The following is a 17,079-nucleotide window of genomic DNA, read 5'->3' as shown; positions in this document are numbered from 1 at the left end:
ATTCAAAAAAAAAGTCACTAACAGAAAAATTTCACTTCCTACTTGAAAAAAAAGTGCTCACGCATATATGAGGTTAAGTGATCGCTACACTATGCTCAGTCACAAGGTGACAGGAAAAAAAAGCCACCACCCATAAAAGGATGCCTGCATAATCTCTCTTAACAACATGCCAAAGTAAGCTACTTCAGTTGGGCAAACACTGCTACTCCATGGAGGCCCCAACAAGTCACTCAGAGGTAAGTACTACATACATATATATATATATATTTTTAACAAAGTCTTTTGTAAAACTTTAAAAGCCTACTTAAGGAAGGTATATAGGAATAGAATCTATTCAATGGCAACTATACATTTCTAACAAAAACTGTATAATTAGTATAGTTTAGACTCTTTGATAACCGGCAGTTCTAATTAGCTAATATTGAGGTCGGTGAGAATAATGGATCATGCCAGAAATCTATGCTCAAAAAAAGGGTTTACTTTGTACTTCTGTGTGAACTCAAAATTGCAAAAAAACAGTATCCACTATAAATCAGTAAATAATGCCAATATTTCAGGATACTTTAGTATGAAAGGAAAGGAACAAAGTTGTTTTTAATTTTTTAATTTTTTAAAATTTTATATTTTATGTATTCATGAGAGACATAGAGAGAGAGAAGCAGAGACACAGGCAGAGGGAGAAGCAGGCTCCATGCAGGGAGCCCAATGTGGGACTCGATCCTGGGACTCGATCCTGGGACTCCAGGATCACGCCCTGGGTCGAAGGCAGGGGCTAAACCACTGAGCCATACAGGTGTCCCACAAAGTTATTCTAAAATGGAATATTCCTATACTTAAATGCATGTGTATACCAATTATTCAGCACAATTTAAAATAAAAGAGTCATTACATTCTACTATTTGACCATGTATCTATGTATATAAAGGTCTTTTCTATATCTCTATTACTTCTATACTTTCTGGCATTTCTCTGGAGAGAATCTCAGTACTAGAATTCCTTGGGCAAAGGTATAAATGTTTTTAAAGCTTCATATATAAATTGATATTTTTTGGTTTACAAAACATTTTAGCAATTTACCCTTCCACTAGTGACAGTTTGAGCTTTACTGCTTCTCAGCTAACCTGAGTATTTTAATTATAAATATAAACTGTTAATTTGATAAGTGAAAAATAAACCCATTGCTTGCTTTATATTTATTTGATGATCACAAAAGCTACACATGTCTATTTTCTCTAGAATTTCATGTGCCTAAAATAATGTCATAAAACAATAAGGTATATGCAATGATTTGCAATATTTATGTCCAGATTAGGAATGGAAGTAATAGAAATTTTTGGCAAAATATAAGCTGTGAGGAGACTTCCTCTAAAGGAAGGGGGGGGTGTCCTGGCGGGTATCACTCGAAGTACAACACAGTGCAGTGGTTCAGAGCATGGGCTCTGTAGTCAGCCTTGAACCTGGGCTTGATTATTTCTAGGCTGTGTGGCCTAGGGTAGTCTCTGACTTCAGTTGCTTCATTTGTAAAACGGGGAGTAGTAATACAGCTAAGTCCTTGTCACCCTGGCCATCACATAGTATATGCTAGAAAACTACTATCATTCCCCCCTCCCTCTACCCATTAAACTACCAAAGGATGAATACAATAGGCAGTTTCCTTGCCCCATTATTTTGTGAGAGTTATTTTTCTTAAACTTATTTGCAGATCTTTATAGAATATTTTACATAAAGATTGGGTCTGTGGAGGGTAAACATCTCACTGTGCTCACCATCTGGACTCTGCATCTGCTAATATTTCAGTACATGCTTTCTCTCCAGGGCTTAATTGTACTTTTGGGACATAACATTGCAAAGAGCACACTGCTGCACAAAGCCTCCTCACTCACTGGCTTGCCATCTACCATGTGGCGATGGTGCTGGTAATGCCTCTTCTAAGTTACTTTCAATTGGCTTCCAAGAGCTTATTAGTAATACGACCAGTCATTTACTGGAATAAACACCACCTCAGGTCACTATATGACTTTCCTTCACTTAAGTAACCCATAGGCATTTATTAGCTATCTATTGTGGGATGGTTCTGAAACACTCTACGGGATAAGAATGTTGTAAGAGAGAAAGCCATGGTCCTTTTAAGGATGAGCGTTTAAAAGGAAGAGCTTCCCATCCAGCAGAGGAGTTTAGAAGTGAGGCTTCTCCCCCTGCCGTGAGTAAGGGCCTGCTGCAGCGTTCAAGGCCACAGAGTACAGAGCATGCTGAGGGTGTGCAAGCCCCTCCAGCCCATAGAACTCCTCAGCTTTTCAAGAACTCTGTAAAGTACAGGGCTTCAATGTCAGATGAGATAATACACATGAAAATCATCTGGAAACTGTAGAGTTAACATGTCTTGAAAGCTCAAAGAGAAGAATAAAAATATTGTGTTAAATGTCTGCAAATACCTAAATAAGTAGTATAAAAATAAATTAATAGCATAAAAGCTATCCTAGGGGGTGCCTGGTGTCTCAGTTGGTTAAGTGTCTTCCTTGGGCTCAGGGGTCCTGGGATCAGCCCCTGCTCAGCAGAGAGTCTATTTCTCCCTCTCTGCCCCTCCCCCTGGTCATGCTTGCTTTCTCTCTCTCGAATAAATAAAATCTTTCTAAAAAATAAAAAAATGAAAGACGCTATCCTTGGTATTTACCATCTTCTTTCAGTCCAAATTGTTTTATGGAAATATTATTAAAAATAGTAAAATCTAAATTCATTTGTAAAACCTTTACTTGCTTTAAAATATGTTTCAAGTAAATTAATGAATGCCTTCGTTTAAATCAATATATTCCCTTCTTCTCCTCCCTTCCTCCATCTCCCCAGCTCTCCTCTTCTTTCTAGTTCAGACAGGATAAGTTGGTATGTGTTAAAGTTTTGAAAAATCTTCCTATTTTTACCTGTTTTCTACCAATAACACCAGATCATGTTGGAAACAGGAGCTAGGGATAAAACACTGCACCGAATGTGATTTCTGGAGTCAAACTGCCAGGATTGAATCCTGACACCTAACAGCTGTGTCTTTAGACACGTCATGTAAAGGCTCTGTGCCTCAGTTTCACCACTGGAATGGGTTTGTGAAAATTCTGTGATGATTCAGTGAGTGAATAAATATGGAGTACCCAGAACAGTACCTGGAAGACAGTCTGCACTTCACAATACTGGTTACTATTACTAATCAAGAACTCTGATAAGGAACCTCTGACTGAGGATGGAGAAAGCTGGCACTCTGCTGTCCTGTACTGGGTAGTTATTGGGCCTCAGTCCTGGGTCAGCTGGAGATATACAAGATTCACAGTTCTTACTCAAAGGATTGCACCGGCTAGTGGGAAACAGAAAAATAAACCTAACAACACTGATGCTAATACAGAGCACAGTGTCCTCACAAGGATATTCCATGCTGCTTTTCTTGAGGGGTGCTGGTAAGAAAGCAGGAGAGGATAAAATCAAGGAAGTTTCTAGGAACAGTTGATTTTTAACTAAGTCTTGAAGGAAATAGAAGCAAAGGATTTGGGACAAAGGAAGGATGCCTGGGTTGCTCAGGGTTGAGAGTCTGCCTTCAGCTCAGGGTCCTGAGATCGAGTCCTGTATCAGGCTCCTTGCAGGAAACCTGCTAATCCCTATGCCTATGTTTCTGCCTCTCTTTCCATATCTCTCATGAATAAATAAAATCTTAAAAAAAAAAAAGGATACAGGACAAAGGAGAGGAGGCATCAGACAGAAGCAAGAGTGCCTAAAAAGCACAGAGCTGTGAGAGAACACAGGACATCAAAAAACTGCAAATAATTTAGTAAGGCTGGAGCCAGGGATCACAGGGAGAAGACGGCCAGAGAGCCAGCTGTGGAAGAAGACAGTGCAGTCACAAGGAAATCATGTGTCACGACTGAGAGCTTTCCATTTGCCCAGGGTGGTCGATAGGCTGCATTTGAAAGGCATCGTGAGAGTGGCAGCAGTAGCTCCAGGGAGAAGCAAGGGTGGTCTGGGGGCAGGCAGTGGGAGTGGGAGTCGTATAAGGACAGGCAGAGGGACAGACAAACCCACAGTGCAGCGGAGAGGTGGAGGGTGGGAGTCAGGAGGCTGAAGGCACAGGAACTGCTGATGGGAGGTGGTGGGTGAAGGAGCGCATGGAGCCCTGGACACCTCTGGGACTCCTAACCTAGCACCCACGCTGAGGGAGGACCCCAAGCAAATGACTTTATCTCTGAAATTCTGTTATCCACAAAGTAAGGATATTTAATGTTTCTGACTAATTTCCATGAGGTAAGAGACAAAAAACAAAACCTGAAACTCCCTTGAACTTTAAGGAGAAAAGGCACATATGTTTTCTAGAAACCTTCTGGACTTAAAGGATAAAGACTCTACAGACTCAGATCTTCGCTATAAAATCTTTTTAAATTATTCAATTATCCTACTTATAGGTCAAATCCTGCCACATGGAAACACAGTATTTGTCTTCCTCACACTGTAATGAGTATTACAGTGGGGTTCTTTTTTTTCTTACAACTCCTAAACATTACATTGTATAACTCTAGTCCTTTGTACTACCACCTCCTTTGTCTTCATGTTTGAGAACTTTCACACCATCCTCGTCAGTACTAAAGCTGCCAAAAGCCACACAAAGAAAATCAGTGAAAGGTGAAAGAAAAATAGCTGGAATATGTGAAACCCCAAATGTGCAAGTGGGTGTTTGATCAAATAATCCAAATGTCAGGCCCCTTCCCCTTTAATCCCAAGGTACATGTTTACAGAAGGTGACATGGTCTTCAGTGCCCACTAGGTCAGGATGCCAGAGGCACAAGTAACCTACAGATTGGCAAATGCTAGTTGGGTTTTGTTTTGTTGTTTGTTTGTTTGTTTGTTTGTTTGTTTGTTTTTCCTGGATCTTCAAAAAGTTCTCCATGGCCTTAGTAAGACTGTTGTCCTGTACTGGGTAGTTATTGGGCCTCAGTCCTGGGTCAGCTGGAGATATATAAGATGATGTTCTGCAGACCTCCTGAGAGGTGGTCAGAACCAGCCTAGGCCATGGCATCAGCGGCAGCATCACACTTTCCAAAAAAAGCGAGCTCCCAGGGGGCAGGCCAGGGAGGTTCTCGCATACAGACAACCACAGACAACACTACACTGAGCACACTCTGGCAGGTGTGACATTCTATCCTGACAAAGTACAAGCAGCTGTCAGTGTGTCAGCTTCCTGGACAATGTTCCCTATATCCTTCCCAAAAGGACTCGACCACAGTTACCTACCAAAATAGGACTCAAAGCTGGTTGGGGGAAAAAAATCACCTGAAAGTGTAGAAAGATTTGCTTCATTAAAGTGAACTGGGCGTGTGCTACCAGTGCAGCCGAGTGGCAGCTTACTGGAACACCCCTTCTGACTTTGCCCATGAAGTGACAAAAGGCTGTGCCCATGCTGCTCGTAGTCCTTCTGTGCCTTAGGTTTCTGTCCCCCAGCAGGAATTAATGTTTCCCACCTGCCTACTTTACAGGCAAATGGCCCACACAACTGCTCAGGTGATGATTTTTAGTCAACTAAAAAGAAGGTGAAAAAAAATCATTGGTTGAGTGCGAGGCCACCATGTGTGTGATGCTGGACCAAACTCAGATGTCTCTGATCAGTCAAGAAGGAGGAGGCTTTCTCAAGTAACTGACAAGTGCTCATAAAACTAGGTAACCAGAGGAAGAAGTAAAGCTTTCTTTTGTGTGTGGTGGGCAGGGGGAGAGGGGTGTTTCTCAAGGGCACTGTTAAACAGCCAAGGCCTGCTACTTGATACATCTGTGTTTGTGTAGTTCCTCAGCAGATCGAATCCTTATTGTTCCGCAGGACCCAAGCTTTCACCTATAATCTCCTTTCTCAAAGCTTTCATTTTTTTCCCCCACTCCAGAAACTCCTAAACCTTACCTCTCCTCCAGAAAATAGTCAAAGGACAATGTATCAAGAGAAATCAGAGAAAGATCAGATCAATCAACACTTATCATTTAACAACATACAAATATAATTCATATCTATGTGTCCACATTGTGTGGCTCTTCTGGTTTTTGAAAGCATGGTCCTGGAACTTCCTCTTTGGTGCATGTGGGCACTTGAGTGAGATCATCTTGATGTGTAAATATGGTCTCCAGCATACTTGGTCTTACAGAGAAGTCACCTCCTATTGCTTCACATGACTTGAACCATTCAAAGCAATGCTAAGGCCTGAATTTACACAAAATTACTAGAGGTTTAGCTCTTTTTCATTTAAGGTTGTTGACGGTTATTATGTGAATAAATTATCAGAGGTAAAAGCAACATTTCAGGAATCTTAAAGCAAAAACTAAAAGCTGGTATTCTCGTTCATACTAAAATCTTTGAATATAGTGGTTTTATTCTGTTTCTGCTACAAATAAAAGCTAAGATATCATTATCCAAGCAAGTTGGTACCAGGGTAAATACTTCCAGAGTACAAATTACATTAGAGCTTAGACAATTTTCTTAAATACTAAAAGATGAGTTTTGCGTTAGTTTCTGTGGCTAGAAAGAACTTGTCAGCTCATGTCAACATGTCCGGTTATGCAAAAATGAGATGATAATGTCTTAAGAAACGTTAGCTGCTCTAGTAGCAGTGAAGTCAACTCTAAACACACAAAGACCCACTTCCGAAAACATAAGTAAAAATACAGTGGAGGATATTTTGCTGTGGAAGAACATGCTGTTTTACATATGCTAGAATAGTAGCAGAGTTATCAATATTGCATTACAGAGACAAAACTGGGATAGACTCCTTTGCTTAATAACAAAAATGGCAAGAGAACTGGCATAGGTGGCTGCCAGGAAGGCTGTAGGAACTTCACTGTCAAGAGGTAAGGGGGTTCCTCAGATAGGACCTGAATACAGCCCCACACTTCATGCAGCCCAGTTACTAATTGTGCTCTTGGGGCAAAGTCTCAATCCTCATTCATGTCCCTCAGAGATGGGGGTATTAAGGACAGTTTCGTGACCACATACACCTTTCCACTAGAAAGCGTTATGAGGAAATTATAATTATTATAGATAAAAGTATTCCAAGGAAAAAAGAGCTAAACACTTCTTTGTGCTGTTCTCTAGGTAGTAAAATTATAAGACACAATACTTCCAAGTACAATACAGTATATCTATACTACTAACATGTCAGAAGCTGTTGTCTAATGATTATAAAAATGTAAAATACTTAAGAGGTGCTTGGCTGGCTCAGGCGGTAGAGCATGTGACTCTTGATCTGGGGATCATCAGTTCAAGCCCCCCGCTGAGTGTAGAGTTTACTTTAAAAAAAAAAAAAAAATTGGGATCCCTGAGTGGCTCAGTGGTTTAGTGCCTGCCTCTGCCTGTGTCTCTGCCTCTTTCTCTCTCTCTCTCTCTCTCTGTGTCTCTCATGAATAAATAAATAAAATCTTAAAAAAAAAAGATTAACTTATTTTAAAAATATTTAAAATGTATTAAAAAAATAAACAGATAAAGGAAGAAAAGGAGAAAGGGAGGTGGGAAGAAGTTAGTTATACCTGAAAAAAAAAGATTAAAAGAGCAGTTTGCAATCCAAAGGTTGCTAAGGAGTATTGTAATCCAAAGAGCAAGCAGAACCCTGGTAGGTGTGAGAAGGAGCCACTGGAACAAGAGTGAGATAATGTCTCTTTAGATGGCAGCACATTCCCAACATCATACATACATCCATCAGTTTCAGGCTCTCCCATACTGAAAGATCTCCTCTCGGCATTTCCAGGACCTAGCATATGACAACACTAAAAGCAATTTTTGCTGAATAAAAGAATGGAGTAAGTCAAGGTTCAGGAAAGTAATATCAAATGGATTAGAGGAAGGTATAAAATAATACCTCCAAGGGAAGATATTAATAAACTAAGATTCATTCATCTGAGAATGTAATAACAATGGTCAAGCACATGAAAGCATCTTCCTCTCAATTTGGAAAACATAAAATTGACTAAAACTAGAGCATCAATAGCTTAGGACAATCAAGAACTAAGGTAATATGCTAGTGTCACTAACAAAATCAACTTTCGAGAGCTTATCAAACATCCAAATGACCAGATTTGAAGACTGCCTTGGTTCGTCTTTACCAAAGATCATTTCTGAGCCATCCTATTTACATGACCACATTGTGCAGGTGTCTCTCTGATTGACTCAGCACGAAGGTGAGCAGTAAGAGGCGCATCAAGAGTCTTTCCCTCAGGGTTCTACGCTATCCCAGAAGTGGGAACTCCACCGTCCTCAGAAGAATTATTCCCCTGCTCTGGAGCGGCTGGGCCACATTGTTCCCGGGCTGTTTATTTACAGGTAAGAATGGTTCTTAAAGCCTGGATGACTTTGAAACCATAGGCTCTTAGTTCTATGAGCTGCCCCTGCCAAGCAAGGACGGGACAGAGTAGGAGACCCAAAGCCTGGTTGCCACGAAGAAGCATCCAGCATGACCTTTTAACTTGTATGACATGCAGTTTTCTCACACGGCAAGTAAGTAGGTGAGAGCAGTACTTAGCCCACAGGCTTACTGTGAGAGTGCTTCCAGATAGGGCTTCAAGGTAGGCGCCTAATAAAAATTCATGCATCGACCCAAATAAAGTGCACTGAAGGACCACCTCTGAAATGCATTGCAGATGATAAGGTTTTTGTAAGAAGAACTGACCTAAAGAATTTTTTTTTTATTTTAAGAATTGTTTTTCTTAGATTAAGTTATTTATCTAGTTCCTCATTTCATAGGCAATTCATGTTCGGTATTAGAAATTTAAAGGTATATGGACAAAACTCAAAAATGACTTGTACAAAATTATGTTTTGGCATACATATCCATACAGGTGTGTATGGATTGTGTATAATTGCTTTTCCTTTCCCCGAAGTGATATGTTGTGTAATCTGCTTTCCTTACTTAATATACGTCTCTGCCCAGTAACAGGCACCCACACTGCCACTTCCAGTGACTGCAGAGTATTCCACTGTATAGCTATCTCATAAGGTATTAACCAATCCCCTGATGATGGACATTTGATTTGTTTGCAAATTTTCATCTTTATAATTAACATCATGTTAAATATTCTTGAAAATCAAATGTTCTGCAACCCCTGCCATTTCTGGCTCTAATGGGTGCCATACTTCATTCAGTAAGAAGTTGGATACATATTTACCACATGGCAACAATGCACGTTCTTCTCTGAGTCTCACATTAACATAACTTTTCTCATCTCTGCAATAATATTTATTCATATGGAGAATTTCTATCCCAGCATGTATTTCAAAAGCATTTCCTGAATCTACCGAGAAATATTCCTCAAAATAAAACAAACATGTTGAGATTTTCAGAAAAAAATTTTCACAGAAAGTACAAAAATAAAAGTTCTTGCTACCTGTTCCTTAAGTTACAGCCCCTGTCTGGGATTTTCACATCTTTGTGTCTAGTCTCAGTTCTTGAAAAGTTACTTCTCACATAAAGCCTTTCCCAACTAAGCGGATAAAGGTTTTTCTACTTTCATTCCACAACTGCAATTTCCATGATTCAAGAAACATTTTTTTTTCTGCACAAAATAGAAAGTCCATATTTGTTGGGTTTTTGTTTTGTTTTCAAATTTATTAATTTCTGTAATTGTCATTTTCTTCTACTTTCCTCGGGCAAACAATTCTCTTCTAGCTTCCTGAACTGTATGTTTATCTATTTTCAATCTTTTTTAAAAAATGCTTTCACAAGCACACAGAGTTGAGTCACTGCGCTGTACACTTGAAACAAATGTAACATGTGCTAACTAGCTCAAATAAAAATTATTTCAGAATAAAAATCTGCAAATAAATGCATTCAGGGCTCTCCGTTACTTCTGAGATTAACACTTCATCTGAATCCCACAGTTAGGCATAAAGTATTTTAGTCATTTTGTTCTAAGTACTTCAAAATTCCCACTCTCATTTCTTAACCCATGAGTGCTTAGAAACATATTTTTTTAGATTCCAAATTTATCCTTTATTTTTTTATCATTCATTTCTAATTTAGTTGCCCTGTAGTCTCTGGCATGTCAGCTGCTAAATTAACAGTTTTCTGAAAGTTCTGAGTCCCTCTGATGACCTCGTACATAGTCAAATTTGCAAAAATGCTCATGTACAAATTCTATAAGGTCACAAATTCTATAAGGTCACATTGGGTAGATCTAAGTCTCTAATCTCTTTTTTATCTGGCATAGTCCAATAAAGATGTGCTAAAATCTCCCACTATGGTTGTGAATTTGCCAATTTCTCCTTTAAATTTTGCTGTTACATGCACAATTTAAGATTATTTTTATGTTTTTTGTGAACTGTTCTTTTTACCTTCTATAGTGACCCTCTTCATCCCTATTAATATTCAATTTGCCTTAAAGTCTGTTTTTTCTTTTCTTTTTTTTTTTTTTTTTTTTTTTAGTATTGCTACTCTGGCTTTTCACTGACGGATTTGCCTGATACACATTTTCCCGTGTTTTTATTTTCAACCTTTCTGAGTCATTTTTTGAGTTGTATCTCTTCTAAGCAGCATACAGATGGATTTTTCTTTTTTACAAATCCAAACTGACAGTTCTTTTAATAGGTGAGTTCAATCCATTTAAATTTCTTTCTCATTATCAAGAAAGAAATTATCTTTCTTGATTAATAGAATGTACTACTTCCATTTTTGTTCCCTTTTGCTTTAGGTCATATTTCCTTTTTTTTTTTTTTTAAATAAATTTTTGTTTATTTATGATAGTCACACTCAGAGAGAGAGAGAGAGGCAGAGACACAGGCAGAGGGAGAAGCAGGCTCCATGCACCGGGAGCCCGACGTGGGAGTCGATCCAGGGTCTCCAGGATCGCGCCTTGGGCCAAAGGCAGGCGCCAAACCGCTGCGCCACCCAGGGATCCCTAGGTCATATTTCCATAGTTTAACAGTTAACCTATGTATGTGATGCACACCTATAATATTATAACATTATTCTCTGATAACCCCCACTGTGTGTTAGTTTCACTGTGTAAGATTGTTAGAACTAGAGGCACCCGGGGTGGCTCAGCAGTTTAGCACCGCCTTCGGCCCAGGGCTTGATCCTGGAGACCCAGGATCGAGTCCCACGTCAGGCTCTCTGCATGGAGCCTGCTTCTCCCTCTGCCTGTATCTCTGCCTTTCTCTCTCTCTCTCTCTCTCTCTGAGTCTCTCATGAATAAACAAAAATCTTAAAAAAAAAAAAAAGATTGTTCGAACTAAGCAATCAGAGGAGCAGTTGGTGCTTTGATATGGCTAGGGATAGAGTCTTTCTCTTTTAATATAAACATCATCACTAGATATATTGAAATTTTCCCTAATTTTGCTGAGTTTCAGATGAGATTTGTGCATAGAAACTGTCCTATCAGAATATTTTTCTTTTAAAAATAATTTCACAGAATTTATTGTTCTGCTCTTCCTAAGTTTTATCAAAGTTCAGCCCCATATAAGGAGTTTTATTGTAGTTTCCCACTTTTCGATGTAGGACTTGAAATTTCATCTTAACATTATTTATCACAAGAAAAGAATTGGAAATAATTCATCAAGGGAGTAGCTAAGCAGATTATGCATGAACACACTGGAATACTGTAGAAATATCCAATGTCTGCATGAGATCTATATATGACAGATCTATAGATTATACTGGTCCATGGCCATGTTAAGTGGATAAAGCAGAACACAAGACACCATATGTGTAATGCTTACTAGCATGCAAAATACAGGAATGTACACCGCATGCATCAGTGGGGTACTTGGGAAATGATCTAGTTCAGAATTAATCTTTCCCCCTTAAACAGCTTAAGTTTTTTCTTTCTCTTTCGTCGTTTTTGTCGTGGTTGTCGTGGTTACCATCTTCTTCTTTTTTAAAAGAAAACCTAACTTTCAGTTCCTAACAAGGCCTTAGCTTGTTTCTCATACTTTTTAGGTTAACACAAATCAGATCACTGTGGTAAATTCATATTTCACTAAATAAATGTAACTGATTTCATTTCCTGGCAGTGATATGCATTTGCCCCCCCCACAGAAAAAAAAAAAAAAAGTCCAACTGAAATTCAATTTAAAAGCAGAATTTTACTCTCCTCAGAAATGTGGGTGCTGCACATGATTTTGTTCTTAACCAGACAGTGAATCAGGAAAAAAAGGGGATATTTCTGCCTAAAAAGTTAGTGCATCCCCTCTTCCCACAAAAATATATTTGCTCTATTTAGATGGTTATATTTCCTTTGCCAGAGCTTTGCCAAAATCACCAAATTGTGAGTAAAAACATAAATTTTATTCTTTGATCTTTTATTAAATAGGTAAACATATTACATATCACAGATTTTTTTTCCTTTTGAGGGTACTTCTTAATAATCCCCTTTATCTATTTCACTTATACTCCCCACCTACTTCTCTGGTTAACTACCAGTTTATTATCTGTATTTATGGGTCTGTTTCTGCTTTTTTGTCTTGCATTTCAGACTCCACATATAAGAGAAATCATCTGGTACTTATCTTTGACTTATTTCACTTAGCATAATCCCCTCTAGATCTACCCATGCTGTTGCAAATGACAAGATCTCATTCTTTTTTATGGCTGAGTAATATTTCAGTGCGTGTGTGTATGACTAGTATCTATTCACCTATCAGTGGACACCTGGGTTGCTTCCATATCTTGGCTATTGTAAATAGTGCTAAAATAAACATAGGGGTACATATATCTTTTTGAATTCATATTTTCATTTTCTTTGGGTAAATACATGATAGTGGAATTACTGAATTGTGTGGTATTTCTATTTTTCTTTTTTTTTGAGGAACCTCCATCCTGTTTTCCAGAGTGGCTGCACCAGTTTGCATTCCCATTAACAGTGCACAGGGGTTCCCTTTCTTCTGCATTCTCACCAACACTTGTCTTTTGGATACTAGCATTCTGACCAGTGTGAGGTGATACCTCACTGTGGTTTTCATTTGCATGTTCCTGATAATTAGTGAGGTTAAGTATCTTTTCATGTGTCTGTTGGCCATTTGTATGTGTTTTTTTTTTAAGATTTTATTTATTTATTCATGATAGACATAGAGAGAGAGATAAAGAGAGGCAGAGACACAGGCAGAGGGAGAAGCAGGCTCCACACTGGGAGCCTGACGCAGGACTCAATCCCGGACCCCAGGATCGCGTCCTGGACCAAAGGCAGGCGCCAGACAGCCGAGCCACCCAGGAATCCCCCATTTGTATGTCTTCTTTGGCAAAATATTTATTCAGGTCCTCTGCTCATTTTTAATCAGATTACTTTTGTTTTGAGTCAGAGAAGTTTTTTATATATTTTGGATATTGACCTCTTATTAGATATATCATTTGCAAATATCTTCTCCCAATCACTAGGTTGCCTTTAAAGGTTTTGCTGATGGTTTCCTTTACTGTGCAACACATCACAAGATTTTTAAAAATTATATAAATCTTAAAATTTTAGATGTTAGATCTATAAAAGGGAGTTTACATTGTTTTTACCTAAATATGCTTTTAATCAAAAGTACTCTTCTTGGTTCTTCCTAGAGATTCTGCACACCATTAACGGATACAAAAATGGACAATTTAACTACACCCTCTGCAGCTACTCAGGGAAGTGACTGTGATCTCTATGCACACTACAACACAGCCAGGATACTAATGCCTCTGCATTACAGCATTGTCTTCATAATTGGGCTTGTAGGAAACGTGCTAGCCTTGGTGGTTATTATTCAAAACAGGAAAAAAATCAACTCTACCACTCTATATTCAACAAATTTGGTGATTTCTGATATACTTTTTACCACTGCCTTGCCTACACGGATAGCCTACTATGCAATGGGCTTTGACTGGAGAATCGGTGAGGCCTTGTGTAGGATAACTGCTCTTGTGTTTTACATCAATACATACGCAGGTGTGAATTTCATGACCTGCTTGAGCATTGACCGGTTCTTTGCTGTGGTGCACCCTCTACGGTACAACAAGATGAAAAGAATCGAACATGCAAAAGGCATTTGCATATTTGTCTGGATTCTAGTATTTGCTCAAACACTCCCACTACTCATAAAACCTATGTCAAAGCAGGAGGAAGAAAGGACTACATGCATGGAATATCCAAACTTTGAAGAAACAAAATCTCTTCCGTGGATTCTGCTTGGTGCATGTTTCATAGGATATGTGCTTCCTCTTCTAATCATTTTGTGTGCTACTCTCAAATCTGTTGCAAACTCTTTAAAACTGCCAAACAAAACCCACTGACTGAGAAATCTGGTGTAAACAAAAAGGCTCTCAACACAATTATTTTTATAATTGTTGTGTTTGTTCTCTGTTTCACACCTTACCATGTTGCAATTATTCAACACATGATTAAGAAGCTTCATTTTCCTGATCTCCTGGAATGCAGCCAAAGACATTCATTCCAGATCTCTCTGCACTTTACAGTATGTCTGATGAACTTCAATTGCTGCATGGACCCTTTTATATATTTCTTTGCATGTAAAGGGTACAAGAGAAAGGTTATGAAGATGCTGAAGCGTCAGGTCAGTGTGTCAATTTCCAGTGCTGTGAGGTCAGCCCCTGAAGAAAACTCACGTGAAATGACGGAAACTCAAACAATGATACATTCCAAGTCTTTAAATGGAAAATAAAAAGGATTAAATCTTGGATTTATAGCAAAGTAGACTGTATGATGAACTTTGCCAGACTTTTCTTATAAAGCAAAATGATTGTTTAACTTCCAAATAGGATTCATGTAAATTCCTTTCATTGGGCATGAGCTCCCATCTCCGACTTGGAAGTAAACTGATATATATTATTTTTTACACTCAAGAAAACAACATAAAGCAAAGTTCTAATTTGTAAATGGAATACTATACCAAAAGGGAGGCTAACTCTCAGTGTAAAAAGTTTTGTGTTAATAAAAAATTTAAGCATCAGTATTTCCTGCCAATCATTTGGCAAAAGAAGACTGTAAGACTGTATATTGCCCATGTAAAAATGTCAATATTGTAATATGTTTCTTTCTTTACGGTAACATATTATTTTGATCCATACTTCTTTCAATCTTAGACTTTCATCTCAATAACATTGGTGTTTTGTTTTGTTTTGTTCTGAGTTATAAAATTTTGTTTCAAAGAACTCTTTTGGAATAAAGAGCAGGATACTACAAAATTAAGAGTATGTCTTTCAATGCCTACTTATAGGTAGAACAGAATTAGCAATAGATAGATTTGGATGACAACGTTTTAAGTAATGATGATGACAGAGTCAATGAAAACACTGAGCTCTTTCCCAAGCAGCCAGCAGAGTAGTTAGGGCCCACAGGTCAGGCACATGACAAAGATTTTATGTGGAGGTACCCACTGGGAGGAGGGTCCACTTGCTGAATTCTGCTTAGGAATAAAATAATTTGCAAATATGCTTGGTTTTTCTTGGGTATCTAGGGGATCATTTCATTTCTTTTTTATTCATAGGTTAGTAGTACCCTGATCTGTATTTCAATGGGCTGGGTTACCAGAAAGGGCAAAGAGCATGAGCAGCAGAAGGCATAGTTGCCACCTGCTTAAATAAGATAGGGGACAGGAATCCCTGGATGGCTCAGCAGTTTAGTTCCTGCTTTTGGCCCAGGGTGTGATCCTGGATACCCGGGATCAAGTCCCACGTCAGGCTCCCTGCATGGAGCCTGCTTCTCCCTCTGCCTGTGTCTCTGCCTCTCTCTCTCTCTCTCTCTCCCTCTCCCTCTCTCTGTCTTTCATAAATGAATAAACGAAATCTTTAAAAAGGAAAAAAAGGGGACAAAATGCCCAATTATAAACTTAGAGTTGCCAAGATTCTCTCCAACATTATATATATATTTGCTCACATAAATACCTCAGCATGAATTGTATGACCTTTGCAAGTATAGTCACCCTAGTCTGTCAGCTCAATTTTGTTTTACTAAGTCCTCAAATTACTTCAATATAGTATGATTTTAGCAGTAATACCGATTTTGATGATAGAACATAAAGAAATGACACACTGGGGTGGCCCCGGTGGCGCAGCGGTTTGGCGCCGCCTGCAGCCCGGGGTGTGATCCTGGAGACCCGGGATCGAGTCCCACATCGGGTTCCCTGCATGGAGCCTGCTTCTCCCTCTGCCTGTGTCTCTGCCTCTCTCTCTGTGTCTCAATGAATAAATAAAATCTTCAAAAAAAAAAAAAAAAAGAAATGACACACTGTATCATGAGTCATACTTCACATTTTTCTTAGGCTTTATATCCTAGAAATCTTTTCTTTCAAAATCTTATCTTACTCATTTCAAACTTTTACCTTGTAAGAAAATTCATCTTTATGGTTGAGTCAATACTATTTACTGAGTACTTTAAGATTTGTATTATGTGTATTTCACAAAGAGCTACCTGACCTTGAAGACACTGACCAAAAAAAGGCATTGATCTTTTTAACACCTGATGGAGACAGGTTGAAACTACATGGAGGGAAGTCAAGATCTTAGGACCTTTTCTTCCCTCCACATATAAACTCCCCAAGTAAAGGAGAAGAAAGGGCAGACGACTACATACATGCTATACAGGGCAGAGTGGCACTTACATAGTCATTTGAATTGGATCCCAAAAGAAAAATTGTAATGAAAGCTACTGAAGGAAAATCAAAAATAGAGCCACCATAATTTCAGAGAATCTCTATGGTGCACAAGTTCGATGATGACACTGGAGCAGAGACCAGCTTACATGTGAGCCAACATGTTGCTTCACAGAAGATGAGAAAGTCCTCTCTGCGCTAAGGATCTTAAGATGTTTCAAACAAGAAAGTAAATATCTATGTTACTTGGCAAATGGGTAACACATTATTTTTATCTGTTTAGTTTTCTGCCTTCTACCTCCATTCTAACACAAACCTATATAAATGATTTTTTCCAATCAGTAGCCATATTACCAAAAAGGTAAACTTTAAACCTATCTCCAACTAATTAAAAAAAAAGAAGAAGAAGAAGTCTGTACTCCAGTCAAATCCAGCTATTCACTCTCCTTCAAAAGGCCCTTATTGCCTATTTCATTCATGAAGCCATAGTTTGTTTATATCTGGCCTTTGGGCACCCT

General features: G+C 38.6%; 2 protein-coding genes across 3 annotated transcripts in view; one reads left to right on the top strand and one right to left on the bottom strand.

Annotated features, from left to right (window-relative positions):
- The window catches only part of UBAC2 (UBA domain containing 2), a 178,834-nt gene that overhangs the window by 77,841 nt on the left and 83,914 nt on the right, over positions 1 to 17,079 (bottom strand). The window lies entirely within an intron of this gene.
- On the top strand, positions 93 to 15,155 carry GPR183 (G protein-coupled receptor 183). Its single transcript, XM_025441374.3, is given in 3 exon segments — positions 93 to 236; positions 13,533 to 14,184; positions 14,187 to 15,155. Coding segments are annotated over 3 exon segments (1,125 nt in total). The 5' UTR covers positions 93 to 209; the 3' UTR covers positions 14,633 to 15,155.

This window comes from Canis lupus, chromosome 22, assembly GCF_003254725.2.
Source record: "Canis lupus dingo isolate Sandy chromosome 22, ASM325472v2, whole genome shotgun sequence".
Lineage (NCBI taxonomy): Eukaryota > Metazoa > Chordata > Mammalia > Carnivora > Canidae > Canis > Canis lupus.
Note: the sequence above shows the minus strand (reverse complement) of the source record. Positions and strands in the feature narration are given on the sequence as shown.